This window comes from Meira miltonrushii, assembly GCF_003144205.1.
Source record: "Meira miltonrushii strain MCA 3882 unplaced genomic scaffold FA14scaffold_4, whole genome shotgun sequence".
Classification (NCBI taxonomy): domain Eukaryota; kingdom Fungi; phylum Basidiomycota; class Exobasidiomycetes; order Exobasidiales; family Brachybasidiaceae; genus Meira; species Meira miltonrushii.
The window spans coordinates 1,359,366-1,372,211 of record NW_020289946.1 but is presented as its reverse complement, the minus strand read 5'-3'; the positions used below and the strand labels follow the sequence as shown (position 1 = coordinate 1,372,211).

General features: G+C 43.3%; 7 protein-coding genes across 7 annotated transcripts; 5 read left to right on the top strand and 2 right to left on the bottom strand.

Annotated features, from left to right (window-relative positions):
* Window positions 1–325: 325 nt before the first annotated feature.
* On the bottom strand, window positions 326–3,305 carry FA14DRAFT_162177 (putative ras GTPase-activating protein sar1). Its single transcript, XM_025499462.1, has one exon. It carries the CDS (start codon window positions 3,019–3,021, stop codon window positions 619–621), a length of 2,403 nt encoding a protein of 800 aa, XP_025353306.1. The 5' UTR covers window positions 3,022–3,305; the 3' UTR covers window positions 326–618.
* A 736-nt stretch (window positions 3,306–4,041) lies between these two features.
* FA14DRAFT_162176 (uncharacterized protein) lies at window positions 4,042–4,823 on the bottom strand. Its single transcript, XM_025499461.1, has one exon. The coding sequence runs from the start codon at window positions 4,762–4,764 to the stop codon at window positions 4,108–4,110; it is 657 nt and encodes a 218-aa protein (XP_025353305.1). The 5' UTR covers window positions 4,765–4,823; the 3' UTR covers window positions 4,042–4,107.
* A 79-nt stretch (window positions 4,824–4,902) lies between these two features.
* FA14DRAFT_192045 (uncharacterized protein) lies at window positions 4,903–5,720 on the top strand. The gene is made up of 2 exons (XM_025501911.1): window positions 4,903–5,027; window positions 5,096–5,720. The coding sequence occupies exons 1-2, from the start codon at window positions 5,011–5,013 to the stop codon at window positions 5,400–5,402; spliced, it is 324 nt and encodes a 107-aa protein (XP_025353304.1). The 5' UTR covers window positions 4,903–5,010; the 3' UTR covers window positions 5,403–5,720.
* Window positions 5,721–5,775: 55 nt separating this feature from the next.
* On the top strand, window positions 5,776–8,264 carry FA14DRAFT_192044 (uncharacterized protein). The gene has a single exon (XM_025501910.1). It carries the CDS (start codon window positions 6,219–6,221, stop codon window positions 8,220–8,222), a length of 2,004 nt encoding a protein of 667 aa, XP_025353303.1. The 5' UTR covers window positions 5,776–6,218; the 3' UTR covers window positions 8,223–8,264.
* A 136-nt stretch (window positions 8,265–8,400) lies between these two features.
* Window positions 8,401–9,330, top strand: FA14DRAFT_174643 (uncharacterized protein). Its single transcript, XM_025500551.1, has 2 exons — window positions 8,401–9,111; window positions 9,185–9,330. The coding sequence occupies exons 1-2, from the start codon at window positions 8,470–8,472 to the stop codon at window positions 9,257–9,259; spliced, it is 717 nt and encodes a 238-aa protein (XP_025353302.1). The 5' UTR covers window positions 8,401–8,469; the 3' UTR covers window positions 9,260–9,330.
* A 194-nt stretch (window positions 9,331–9,524) lies between these two features.
* FA14DRAFT_162175 (uncharacterized protein) lies at window positions 9,525–11,269 on the top strand (the record flags this gene model as incomplete). The annotated part of the gene is made up of 1 exon (XM_025499460.1): window positions 9,525–11,269. A coding segment is annotated over exon 1 (1,559 nt), but the record flags the coding sequence as incomplete, so codon positions are not given.
* Window positions 11,270–11,966: 697 nt separating this feature from the next.
* FA14DRAFT_162174 (sterol-binding-like protein) lies at window positions 11,967–12,605 on the top strand. Its single transcript, XM_025499459.1, has 2 exons — window positions 11,967–12,083; window positions 12,285–12,605. Exons 1-2 carry the CDS (start codon window positions 11,991–11,993, stop codon window positions 12,564–12,566), a joined length of 375 nt encoding a protein of 124 aa, XP_025353300.1. The 5' UTR covers window positions 11,967–11,990; the 3' UTR covers window positions 12,567–12,605.
* The last annotated feature ends 241 nt before the right edge of the window (window positions 12,606–12,846 follow it).

Genomic DNA, 12,846 nt, shown 5'->3' with positions numbered 1-12,846 from the left:
GCTTGTGCGTATTTAGGCGGACGGTCAATTGTATTCCATGCAATGCATTCTTCCTTTAAAGCGCGGTCCGAATGAGCTAAGCGTGCTGTGCTGTGTGCTTTGAATGGGTACCGTTTCGGGTCTTATTATCCAGTTTATAATCCGCGGCGTCCGCATTTTATTAACTCGATCCTTTTTAGCCACAACGGATGGCGTCCTATTCTTAATCATGGAAGCCATTTCATTAATCGGAATTGCTGCCGAATCGATCAGGTGATTGAAAAATGGCAGGCCGCTCTTAATGAATGCAGCCAACACATACACTTATCACAACCATTGTGGCTTCTTTTGGGATACACAAATGAACATTCAATAAAAGAACACAATAGGCTATTCTTGGGATATCAAGGTATGTGAGAAAAAAAGAAAGAGAAAGAAGATGAATGGAAACGTGAGAAAATGAAGAAGAAGAAAATAAAGCAAAATGTGTTTATATATATAAAGATGAAGCATCGATAAAGGTGCTGCCTATCCACCACCACGTCAAAAATAAAATAATAGAAACCTTGGAGCCAGCCAGAGAATGGGGGTTCGATGAGGCACACGCTTTTTTATCCGAATCCAAAAATGATTATCCTTTTACCATCCTTTTCTCTTGGCAAAAGTTTTGTTGAGCAAAATCAAAATTTGATCAACGTCCAATTGAACGTATTCCAAATCCAACAATTGAACGCCTTCTTTTTGTTTTTCAAGAATATCGTCCAACGTCAAGTCCATTTCAAGAATCGCACGTTCACGTCCTTTATAGTTCAGTGAGATAACAAAACTTCCAGGTTGAGGTGAAGCAATAGAGAAAAAGATTGCCGCTCTACGTTCTTGTGGAACGCTACTACTGGCAATCACGCCGTCTTTTTCCATTTGAGCATGTGTGAACTTGAACGGTCCTTGATTATGACTCTTTTGTGGTTTCTTTTCTTTTCCGTTCACGCTCACCACACCTACACCTCCGGCAGGTTTATCCTTTCCACTTCCACTCGTCATACGTACGTTTTGCAAATAACTCTTGTATGTGTCCAATTGACTTCTCAAGTAGTTATTATGACCAACGATTGTCTTGTACACAGATTCAAGCGATCGCATTTCTTGAATGACCTTTTCGCGCATATTACCCAAATGTGCCAACTCAGAAGCAACTTCATCAGTCATGAGCGCATATCCATCTCGTCTGTCCACAACCTTGAGCTCTTCCAATTCACGCAACATTTCCTTCACCTTGATTCCCTTTCGGACCAAAGTGGCATCTTTTGTCGTTGCCGCTCGTTCGGCGATTTGCGGTAAATTGATCGGTCTCTTATCGGCAAGTTGTGGTATACTACGGATCAGCTGTACGAAAATCGACTTTGTCTCCATGTACAAAATATCATTTTGTGTGACATTGTTTTCCGACATGAATGCTGTGGTCAGATCTTGAATTGGTGTTTCCCATCTGCTAAACAGTGGCAAATCCATCGTTCTATTCTCCTTTCGTGCCACTTGCCCTGGCGATCCTCCCAATTCACCTATCAAGATGCGCAAATGATGTTTCTCATTGGGCGCCAAAACATCCAAATGCTGTTGAACCAAGGAATGGGTATTGTACAATTCATTCAAGGTGATTTGAATTTGCAAGTCTTTCTTGGACAGAGCCATGTATTGATCCATTTCCAGCGTATCATAGAAATCTCCAACATCGCACAATGCGTTGAGGAATTGATTAATCTTCGTCTTGTTGTTCTCCACAAATGGGTTCAAGGACATCATGTATTGTTCCTTGGCGTAACTTGGCTTGTTGGCCAAATTTTGCAACATCTTGGCAATGAGAGTGAGTGTTCTTCTCGGGTGCTTGGCGGGTGGTCCGTCGACCAACATGTATGCTTGTGGAGTAACGATGGCAGGATTGATGAAACGAAGGAAGAAGAATCCACCAATCAAACTGCAAATTGCAAATTCGGTAGCGTCAGGGTACTTGCGTTTGGTCAAACTGCGAATTTGCTTGCAGATCCATCGGATACCGTATGGAACTTGATCGATCGAATTGATAATCGTTTGTAAGAACGAGTTGGCGATTTCCATCAACATTGTCAAGCGAGGTGCAATGATTGCTTGCACATCTGCATTCTCTTGTGCAACCTCGGGTGCCACTCCTTTGGGTAGATTGGGCGGTAATGCACCTGTGTCTTCTTCAATTTGGTTAATCATTTGTTCGTACACTTTGAGAGGGTTCACTTCCAAGTTCAAATCCTTGTGTTCGATCAAAGAATTGATACGTTCAGCCAAAACATCTTTGAGGAAAGATTGACCGGGTCCACGTCTTGTGTAGGTTGTCATCATTCGAGAGACAGGTGTGTTTGCACGCAAAAGAGATCCAAAATCGGTAGCCGTTTCAAATTGGGCAGAGAGGACGGACTGGAACATAGTGAGCAATAAATGCTCTTCGCGACTCTCGTATTGGTTACCATAAAGTGTGAACATGACCGTTTGAAGAAGTGTGTCGATTTCAGCCAAGCTGACAAGTCTGCAAAGAGCGGCAATGTGACGAGGTTCAGATTGTAACAAGAAGAACAAATTTCCGTATTGTTGCATCTTTCTGTCGTCCAAAGCCGTCCCGATCTGTGATTCAGTTTCTTCCAATGTACTTGCAACTTCTGACTGTTCGTCCAAAGCCATTCGATTGGCAATCAAGAGTGCAATTCGGCTGTCCAAATAACGTACATCTCTTTCCAAAACGAAGTTCTTTTTGGACTGAGCAGAGATTCTCCCTTTCAATTCTCTCAATCGCTTTTGTGCTCTTGCCAAATCATCTTCCACTTCAACATCTTGTTCGGCCGCCATACTGTACAAAGCTGTAACACTGTATCTGTTTGTATTTCTGTTATTCATACTTGCAGCCGTTAATCTTCTGCTAAGGTTACTTGAACCACCTCCTGCACCGTTTGACATTGAACCAGGCGAAGAAGGACCTCCAAAAGAGGCACTTGCGCCATTTTCATACATTGTCGTCATCTTTGATTGCAACGAGGACGGATGTAGTTGTGAGATAGAATAGGAGCACCAAAAAGCGGATTGAAAGGATCCTTTACGCCTCCCGTCTTTATCTTGCCTAATATGCCGGCTGCTTTGTAGATTGAAGCGCGGGATAAATTACGAGGGAGATGATCTTTTTTGTTCAATCCTATCTCGATGCAATTTCCACAAGGCAAAGAGATGATGATGGAATGAATTTAACCAATTTCTGTTTGTAAAAAGACAATCTGTATGTATTTTGTCTGGGACACATGCACAATCTGTTTTAATGGGTTGGCTGATTTCTCTTGTCTGTCTCTCTCATTTTTACTCGACTGATAAAGTGTTACTGTGGTGCACTTTTCCTTCGAAATAGGCTAAAACACAAAGCAAACAAGAACATAGTCACGCACATACGCCCTTCCGTACATTTACTCTTACACACACGCGCGCGCGTTTAAACTCCTAAAATGCGTTCCTTCTCCTCATCCCAAAATATCACCCACGGACATGTGAATATGCGCTGCGCTGCGTATGCACCGCGCATCCAATTTGCCAACGCCGCGCTGCAATTTACTCCGACATTCAACGCGGCTTAAAGAGAGAGAACAAAGGGTTATACGGCGCCGTGTAAAGACAGTCTCTTCAGCCAAAAAGTCTAAAAATATGTTTTATCAAAATTACGCTAATTTATAAAGATAGAAGCTAAAGAAAGAATTTAAGCGTTTGTTTGTCGTTACCGTGTGAGCAGGATCACTTAAAACCTCCCTGCATACATCTTACTTAACGGCTTTGATCACGGGATAGAGAGTGCTTACCGAAAGAACAAAGGGTGAACTGATAAACTATGTCATTATGACAGTACCGTTGGTCGGGATTGAATATTCACGCTCTTCTTGTAAGGCACAACGGTACCGAATGCTTTTAAAGCGGTCCGAATAGGAAGAGAAGGAAAGAACGTCATCCCTTAACGTTCATTTTCACAGGCCCTTGAACGTCAAACCTTATCAGCTAGTCTGATCGGGAGCTCTCTACACGCATTGACATTTTGATTTGTCTCTCATTGGCTGCTTTTAATCATACATATCACCAGTCACACGAGCTAGAAATCAACTCTACTATCCTCTCCAATCCCTTGACATCCTCTTGATCGAATCCTTCCACAGCTTCACAATCTATATCTAGCACGCCTACAATCACCTTCTCCCCATCTCCTCTTCCTTGCCATTCGATGGGTAATTCAGCTCCTTGTTTTCCTTTATGTGCTCGTAATCCATTCACCTTTTCTCGTGCCACAACGATCGGAACAACAATTTCCGATTGAGAAGCAGAATCACATGCGATATGACCTGGATAATCATCCGTTCTGTCCACTTTGACTGTTCTGGGTGGTAAAAGTGCACTTGCATCTGCACAAACGCCTTTTCCTGGTACACTAAAGATTAGTTGACAAGCCGGTAATCCATGGAATGGTCCAAGTAAAAGTGTTGGCTTTTTGACTTTTGGTGGAGAGGGTAACAGAGGTGATAGCAGATAGAACCCTGCCCAATTGACCTTCTTTTCATCCTTCCATGGAGCAAAGCTGTTGAGTGTATGATAGATCACTGAACTTGCATTGGACAGATTGGAAACCCAAGATCTTTGATCGGCTAGAAGGCTTTGTAGTTGTGAATATAGATGATCGTAGAGATCTCCTTTTGTCTTGATGTGATCAGGCAAGAATGCTGCGTCTGCGTGAACCATCTCGACTGCCTGATTGTTGATGGTTGGATGGACACAAGATGAAAACGTTCTCAAAAAAGATCCACAACGCTAAGATTAAGAAAAAACCTTAAATCCGGCTCTAGTGTCATTTATGCAAAGAAGCACGTCAGATATTCGCGATTATCTAATCAATCTCCCTTTTTACAGCTGCTATTGCATCTTGGCTTTCTTCTTTCTTCCCCGCATACACCAAAACATCTCAGCTGATCATAGCGCAACACAAAGATGCTATTGTGGATACTGTGAGCATACCTGGAAGGAGAAAATAGCATTTACCGATCACTGACGACCTTCCTCTTCTTGATGACAGAGCGATCGGTATTCCCATTGCAGGTCTATTCTTCTTTGCAAGATCAAAGGTAAAGAAAGATCCTCGCAATCAGGCATACGATCCAAAGACAGGGCTGGGTAGAGGAGCACCAGGATTTCAAACAAACATCAAACGAATCGCAGTTCCACCAGAAATCATTGCAAGGATACGAGCAGGTGAAGAAGTAAGCGCAGAAGAAATCACTCGAGCACAAGAAAAGATGCAAAGAGAAGAAGCAAAAGCAGCAGCGGCGGCAGAAGCGGCTGAATCACCATCAAAGAAGAAAAAGAAAGGAGGGAAGAAATGAGAATGCCATACAAACACGCAAATGATTGTACGATTTTGCTCATCGAATAGTGTAATTTGCATACTTGAAGCCTAGACTTTGACAACTGATCGGGACCTTCTTCTGCGCTAGTGATGCTTAGCGTGAATGCTATCATTTGCCAAGATTATCATGATCACCATCAGGAGGGATTCCCATTGATCGATTGATTCCAGAAAAGCAAGTCTTGTTTGCAATGATACTGTGCATATATTCTTAGCGAAGTGTTGTTGCGTTTGTTGTATTCTTTACGCGTGCCTGCACTAAAGAAATGATTTATCCCAATGGACATGCACGCACGCACGCGCAACTTCTCTCCACTTTTGGATGAATGTGTTATTTCATTACCACAACATCTATCACAAAAAGAAGATGCACTCTCTGATAGTGAATCCTAAATAGAAGGTATATCGGCCACTCATCAAGAGAGGCTGGAGGCACATATGCACACAGGCTGTGTTGGTAGAGTCTAGATGACGTCTTTTTACTGTTGAATTTTAAGTCAAGGCTATGTATTCCATTATCACTCTAAGGCCATTCTCATCACCACCACCCTTTTCTTTTTCCCTTCTTCTTTCTTCTTCTTCTTTTCTTTCGATCATCACACGAACAGGTATTCGCTGTGAATCGACTTCTTTTAAAAGAGTTCTGATCTGCCTGCCGTGCAGTTAGATCGTCTCTTCCAAACTTTAAAAAAAAACATATATCAAATTTAATCCTTTCATCCGAGCAGGTACTCGGATTCAAACACGGGAACAAGGGACCATTCCTCTAGTTCACCAGAGGAATTGTGCAAAGATGGTCTCTCGCTCTCATCCAAAAACAGGAGGAAGAAAGGTAGCCATCGTTGCTAAGATCGCATTAGCAGCTATCCTACTCGTTGCACATACTCAATCTTTCGCACAAGCAAGACCTTTTGGCGATGTACAAGATCGTGAATTGAATGCGACAAACCTTTCACAAGGAACGACGCAAGAGTTACTACAAGAATTGGTAAGCTCATTACAATCACATCAAGATCAACCTAGATCGGACGGTTACGTTGGCATTCATCCTCTTCCGCGTAAGCGTTCAGTTGCCCCACAAAAACGACAAGGTGCATTGCCACAAATCGTTCCAAATGTAGCAGCTGCCGCTTCTACTGCTGCACCGCCGCCCGCTTCAAAAGCAGATGCAGCGCCAACCATTCAACCTGCTTCAAAGGCAGCACCTTCTTCCAGTGGTAAACCCTCTCCTTCTCCTTCAAATGATCCTGATTCAGATTCAGATTCTGGTTCAGACGAAGGTGCAAGTGGAGTGGCTGCTTTGTTTAACCCACACAATAAGCTGTTCCCGCTGGCGATCGCTTTGACCATTGCGATGGTTTTAGGTGTTTTGTTGGTTTTGGTTTCGATTGGTAAATGTGTTTCGCATCGTCAATTGGCTCGTGATCAAAGAGATGGTAAAAGTAAGTATAGTACAAAGAACAATGACTTCATGGTGGCATCTGCGGGAAATTCGGACCTTGGACGAAAGAGAACATTGGGCAAAAGTTTACGTCGTGCTTTAACAAGAAGTCGTCTTGGCGGTGGTAGCTTTGCACGTCGTGAACGTGAAGGAACGGTGTTGATTGATGTTGGCGATGAAGTGTATGCTGTGACACCAGAAGTGGCAAAAGAATACGAACGTGAACGCAAGAGTTGTTTGAGTGGTTATTCAGGCAGCAGTGGCGGTAGTTCGGGAGGAAGTCGTCTAACTTTCCCTGCCAATCAACCTACACCGCTACGACAAGCTTTGTATAACGCTCAATTGATCGTAGCAGCAAATGAAGCGGAAAAGGCCGGTGGAAAACCACAAGCACCCCGTGGATTCGATATCAATTCTTGGCGTAGAGATTCAGTTGGCACAAGCAGTGAAGGAAGTTACTCGGAATACGATGAAAAGACCTTACACGGATCCAGCCACTACAGTAAAGGAAATTCTGCCTTGCCTCCCGTTGATCCTCTTCAACGTTCGCTCAGTCAACGTTTGGCCGATGGTTTACGTGCATTGACACATGGTGATCAGAACACTGGTGCTAGCCGTGAGAAGCGAGCATTTTCATTTGATTCGGAAATGCAAATGCCTGGCGCATTACGACAAGCACCTCTTTCTTCTACCGTCCCTGTCTTAACCCGTGGCGGTGGCGGTTGGGCCGTTCAACGTCAACAAGGTAACGATCAAGATGATTTCAAGCCAATGCGTAAACCTGTTCGACAACAAAATAGTGACACAACTTTACGTGATTCTGCTTTATCACATGAAAGACACAATTTACGTGATGACGGACCTACTGCAGCAAGTGGAAAACGTCAAAATGTGAATGGTGGTGGTGGTGTGCCATTGAACAATACGGCCAATGGAGCAAGACCAAAATCGATTCTAGTGAAAAATGCACAACAAAAAGCAGCAATGGCAGCAAGAAGATCGGCTGGTGGACCAAATGCAGTTGCGGCTACATCAAAAGGAGATCTTCAGCGTCGGGCTACAAAAGTAGCCAGCAGCACTTCGCATGGATCACCAAAGATGTATCAAAACCGTACATTTGCCGCTGATACAGCAACAGCAACAAAAGGTACAGCTACAGGTGCAGGAGGAACACGTAAGCCTCTCATTCTTAAACCTGAAATGCCAGCTCGTGGAATGAATGCAAACGGTGGTCAAGCAGGTGAAAAGAAATCGAGTGATGGTAATGCAGCACCGGCAAATACACGTGAACTTTATCGTCCTTTGCCGATGCCACCTTCTTTTGGTCCAATCGATTTGGGTAACCCGAAGAAGTGATTTCATGTTCTATTTTTTCTTTAATTCATATTTCCTCTCCTCCATGAATGTGTTTGTGTGTGTGTCAGTAAACTGAGAAGCGCGGGGGATTGCTAGCGTGAGTGTATGCGTGTTTAAAACGGATTTCGGCCACAATTTCGCGTTTGTGAGAAGAAATAAACTTTTGTTTCCTTTTTATCATCATCTGTGGAGAGATCATCTATAATCATGCAAGCTTTGCGGTAGCCTTACTCACCACAACGTCAACATGTTCACTTTAACGGTGATTCACGATACGATCAAAGTGTTGGCATCACAGCTAAACGCTGATGTGATTGCAAGTTTGACACATAACATCAATGCAAAATACAGTAATCGAATCTTGCCAAACGTCGGTTTATGCGTTGCTCATTTTGACTTTTTGGATGTAAGTGAAGGGCATATTCGACATGGAGACGGGAATACATATTACAAAACAACTTTTAGGCTGGTTGTCTTTCGACCTTTTATCGGAGAAATTTTGGTTGGAAAAGTGAAATCTTCCGATGAAAATGGCCTTCGAATCACGATGGGATTCTTTGATGATATTCATATCACGCCTGAAGGTATGCCACAACCTTCTGCATACGATCGACAAGAAGCTGCTTGGTTTTGGGTTTGGTTAAGTGAAGAAAGTGAAAATGTGGATGCAATTTTGGAAGATGCATACGAAAGTAAAAAAGATGAACGTTTTTATATTTACAAAGATGAACTTGTTAGATTCGTCATTGATGGTGACGAATTCAATGAACCTGAACCGCCAGGACCGAATGCATGGAAAGAGTCTAATGCCGGTAAAGCACCAGGACAAACAGGCACAGATGCAATCACTGTGGATACGAGTAAGCGTATTGCGCCATATAAAATCAAGGTGAGTGTCACATCAGAGGCATTACTAGCGAGTACGACTACTGATCCATCCCTCCTCTTCTCACCACTCCCAGGCATCCATGTCCATCCAAGGCACAGGTATGGTAAATTGGTGGAGCGAAGCACAAGCTGTAGAAGGATCCGAGTAGTGCGACATACTGTATATCATCCCAATCAAATCTGTATATGTATTCGAATGAAGCTTAAAATTCTGTTCAACTCGATCATGTTCGAGGCAGAGTGCGTGATCGAATGTATGATGAATGCTATATTCATCAGGTTGCGAATGGTAGTTGCCCCTCACGCACCACTTCCCCTACACGCGCCAAGAAATGCTGAGTTGTGTGTCTCCACCTTTAATGAAATTAAGTATGATCTACAAACAGAATGAATTACCCTTTTTCATTTCCGCAACGAACTCCTAATGACACAATGACAGAAGCAGTCGAAGGGCAAACGAATGGTGATGGTGGCAATCGACGTGTTAGCCTGGAAGGATTAGGGCATGGTCCGGCAGGTAGACAACAAGATAGGTTTACATCACTTTCAACTTTAGGCGCTCAAGCACCTTTAAGTCCAACTGAATCTCCTGATGGATTGAGGAGTGATTGGATCAGACAACCACTTGAGGCGATCAAAGAATTGGCTAATTTGCTTGGCCCAAATGTAAGCCAAGATCATGCTCATTCCAACGGCACATCCGACGTTGAACAGAGAAATGGGATCGTAGCTGCTACGACAATTGCGAATGAGCAGACGCCACTACTACAAAACAGTCGTATGGGAGAAAGGAGACAAAGCTCTGCCCCCAACGGAGGCAGGAAAGGGAAGTACATCGGCGGAGGATGCTACTGTGATCCTTTGGGCAGAATAACCACTATGAATGCTACTGAAACATGCCAAGATGAATCTCATTCTACGCCCACGACAAGAAAACCGGATTGTCAGATGTGCAATGGTGGAGGAGGTGCTTGCTTTGCATATGGAAGCGTAGTACGTCCTCCCAGCATCTTTTCTACTGCAACACTGACGCATCATCAAAAAGGTCCTTCAGGAATGACTTTGGCTGTTTTGGCTCAGGTTTGTTTTGCAGTTTTGAGTTTATTGGCGGCTACCTTGGCTAAACATCAAACAGAGCGTGGACAACAAAGACGGTTTGATGCATTACAGATGCTGATAGGGCAAGCAATTCTCACATTCGTCATCAGCCTGACAACATTGCTCATCTTCTCCAGAGAGAAAGTCAGTGCCGTTTTTGGAAGGAGAGGTGCGCGGTTATGGCTATGGATACGAGCATTGTGTGCATCAACGACAGCAATTCTTTTCGTTTTGGCTGCACAGGTATTACCGATTGCGGACGTTTTATCGTTTGTCTATTTGGCACCGATCGTATATAATTTCACTTCCCATCTACTCTTTACCTCAAGGCATCCTTTCCGTGCACAATTGGTTTCCCTTTCGCTATGGATAGGATTGGTGTTGATGGTACAACCAAACTTCCTATTTGGCAATTCATCACAAGATGACACGTTTGAGGATGAAACTGTTGCAGCATTGCCTTTAGACTTACCTGCTTTGGTCAATGCACAATTGCTTACGATCTCTGTTCGGGCTGGCTATGCTGCTTTGACAGGTTGTGGATTGTTTACCTTGTTCACAATGGCAGTATTCGATGAGACAATCTTCAAGAATTCTCAACGAAAAGTGTCAACATATCAAACCATTCTGACAAGCAGCTTTATCACAATCGTAGCCGGAATATCGGTCCGATTCGCCATTACGAAAGATTGGGATATGATCAACATTTCCGCACTTCAAAATGGAAAATCAATCTTGCTGTTCGTAAGCATTGTAGTGATTGGATTTTTTGCCAAGATTTTACAAGATCTTGCATTGATCAGAACGGGAGCTTGTCAATTTGGCTTGATAAGCTTCTTACAACCTCTTCTTTCAACAGGAATCGATTTAATCTTTCCAGATTTAGCAAGTGACGTTTTGTCTCTTGCAGGTTGTTTACTCATCATTGTTAATCTGGCATGGATTGCTTCTCCTTTTGATGACGAAGAGGAAGAAGGGCATTAGTATCACTTTTATAATTCATGTATTCTAGTATTCCCCGCAATAATTGAAAGATCTTCTTTTTGTCCACAACCCACGTGATCCGGTAATGATCATGATCGCGTTTGGCTTTCACACAGTCAACTCGGATGCCGGCTTTTTGTGACCGCTGACGTATGTGTGCGCTTGCATTGAATACAACTTTGTATTGGGTTGTATTCTATTCCGCAATACAAAAGAAAAAGTGAATCCCCGCAACCGTTCAATAGGCGAGTATCACTCAACAAAAAAATAATGATCCAGGGCCTGTTCCCTCGCTCGCTTGTATTTCGCACGAAACGGGCATTAAATCAGTCTGCCGGATGGAAAAAAGGTGGAGAATAATTGAGACAGCAGTGTAAAAGGCATCGTTTTTCACAAACGATTCACGAGCAGACTTAAGCGCAAGTCAAATAGGAAAAAATCCCCGCTTTTTATTTATTTATTTGGTTTTTACCTGTTCTCCTGTGGTGCACCCGATCCACAAGCACAAACTATGCGTAAGCAATCCGGCTTTAGACACACACAATGAATGGATCATTCCCCTCTCCCCTTCTAGAGCGAGGGAGGTTGCGAAAATAGGCAGTTAAGGCAGAGTGGAAGTAGCGAGCAATCATGCACGCAACTTATGTGTTTCTATTGAGCATCTATTGAAAGCATTTGATTCCCCCCCGAAGATATAAAGGTGTATGCATACATTGTCATTCAATCTCGTTCTTAACTTCCATCACCACATACACACTTTTAGAACCCGTTTCTTTTTACACACACACACTTATAAACATGTCTGACTTTAAAGCTGAACCACTTTTCAAGCAAATCGAGGAGGGCCTCGCTGGTATGGATGACAAGGAAAAGAAGGACATCCAAAAGAAGGTGAGTAAATGCGCAAAGGAAGCGCGGAATGAGAAGAGGGCAGCAATTGCAGTAGGGTGATTTTGAGAGACTTGGTGATGCTCAGAGATAAGGGCCATTCTGTCTCAGCCTTGTGACGCTGCTGCCTGCTTCTCTGTGCTCTCCTGCACACTAGATAAAACGTTAGCTTATACTGACTCTATCCATCTCTCTACCTCTCAGACCAACGGTGTCTTCGAGATGCACATCAAGAACTCCGGCGGTAAGGAATTGGTTTACACAATCGATTTGAAGAAGAACGCAGTCGCTTACCAAGGACCCGTCAAGCAAGGCACAAAGGCTGACGTTACCATCAACACAACCGATGACGTCTTTGTTGATATGGCCGATGGAAAACTTAACGGTCAAAAAGCTTTCATGTCCGGTAAACTCAAGGTTAAGGGTAACATCATGTTGGCTACCAAGCTTGACGGTGTTCTCAAGGCCCAAAAGGCTAAGCTCTAAACGAGTTGCAGATCAATTTCATCCGCTGCACTTTAGGATGCATTCTTCTTGCTTGATGAACAACATCAAGTAGCAGAATATGCTACATCTTTGTACTGCTTTTGTTAATCTGCTCTAAATTTATCTTTTATTCGCCAATTTGTGCTGCGAGATATTGTCTGAGAATAATCCTCAAGAATAAGAAGCGAAGATGAACGAGTACTGAGTATACAGAATTCACTGAGTCTAGGTCTAAGATAAACACACACACACCAAACATTCCCAGCTTATTATTTATTCA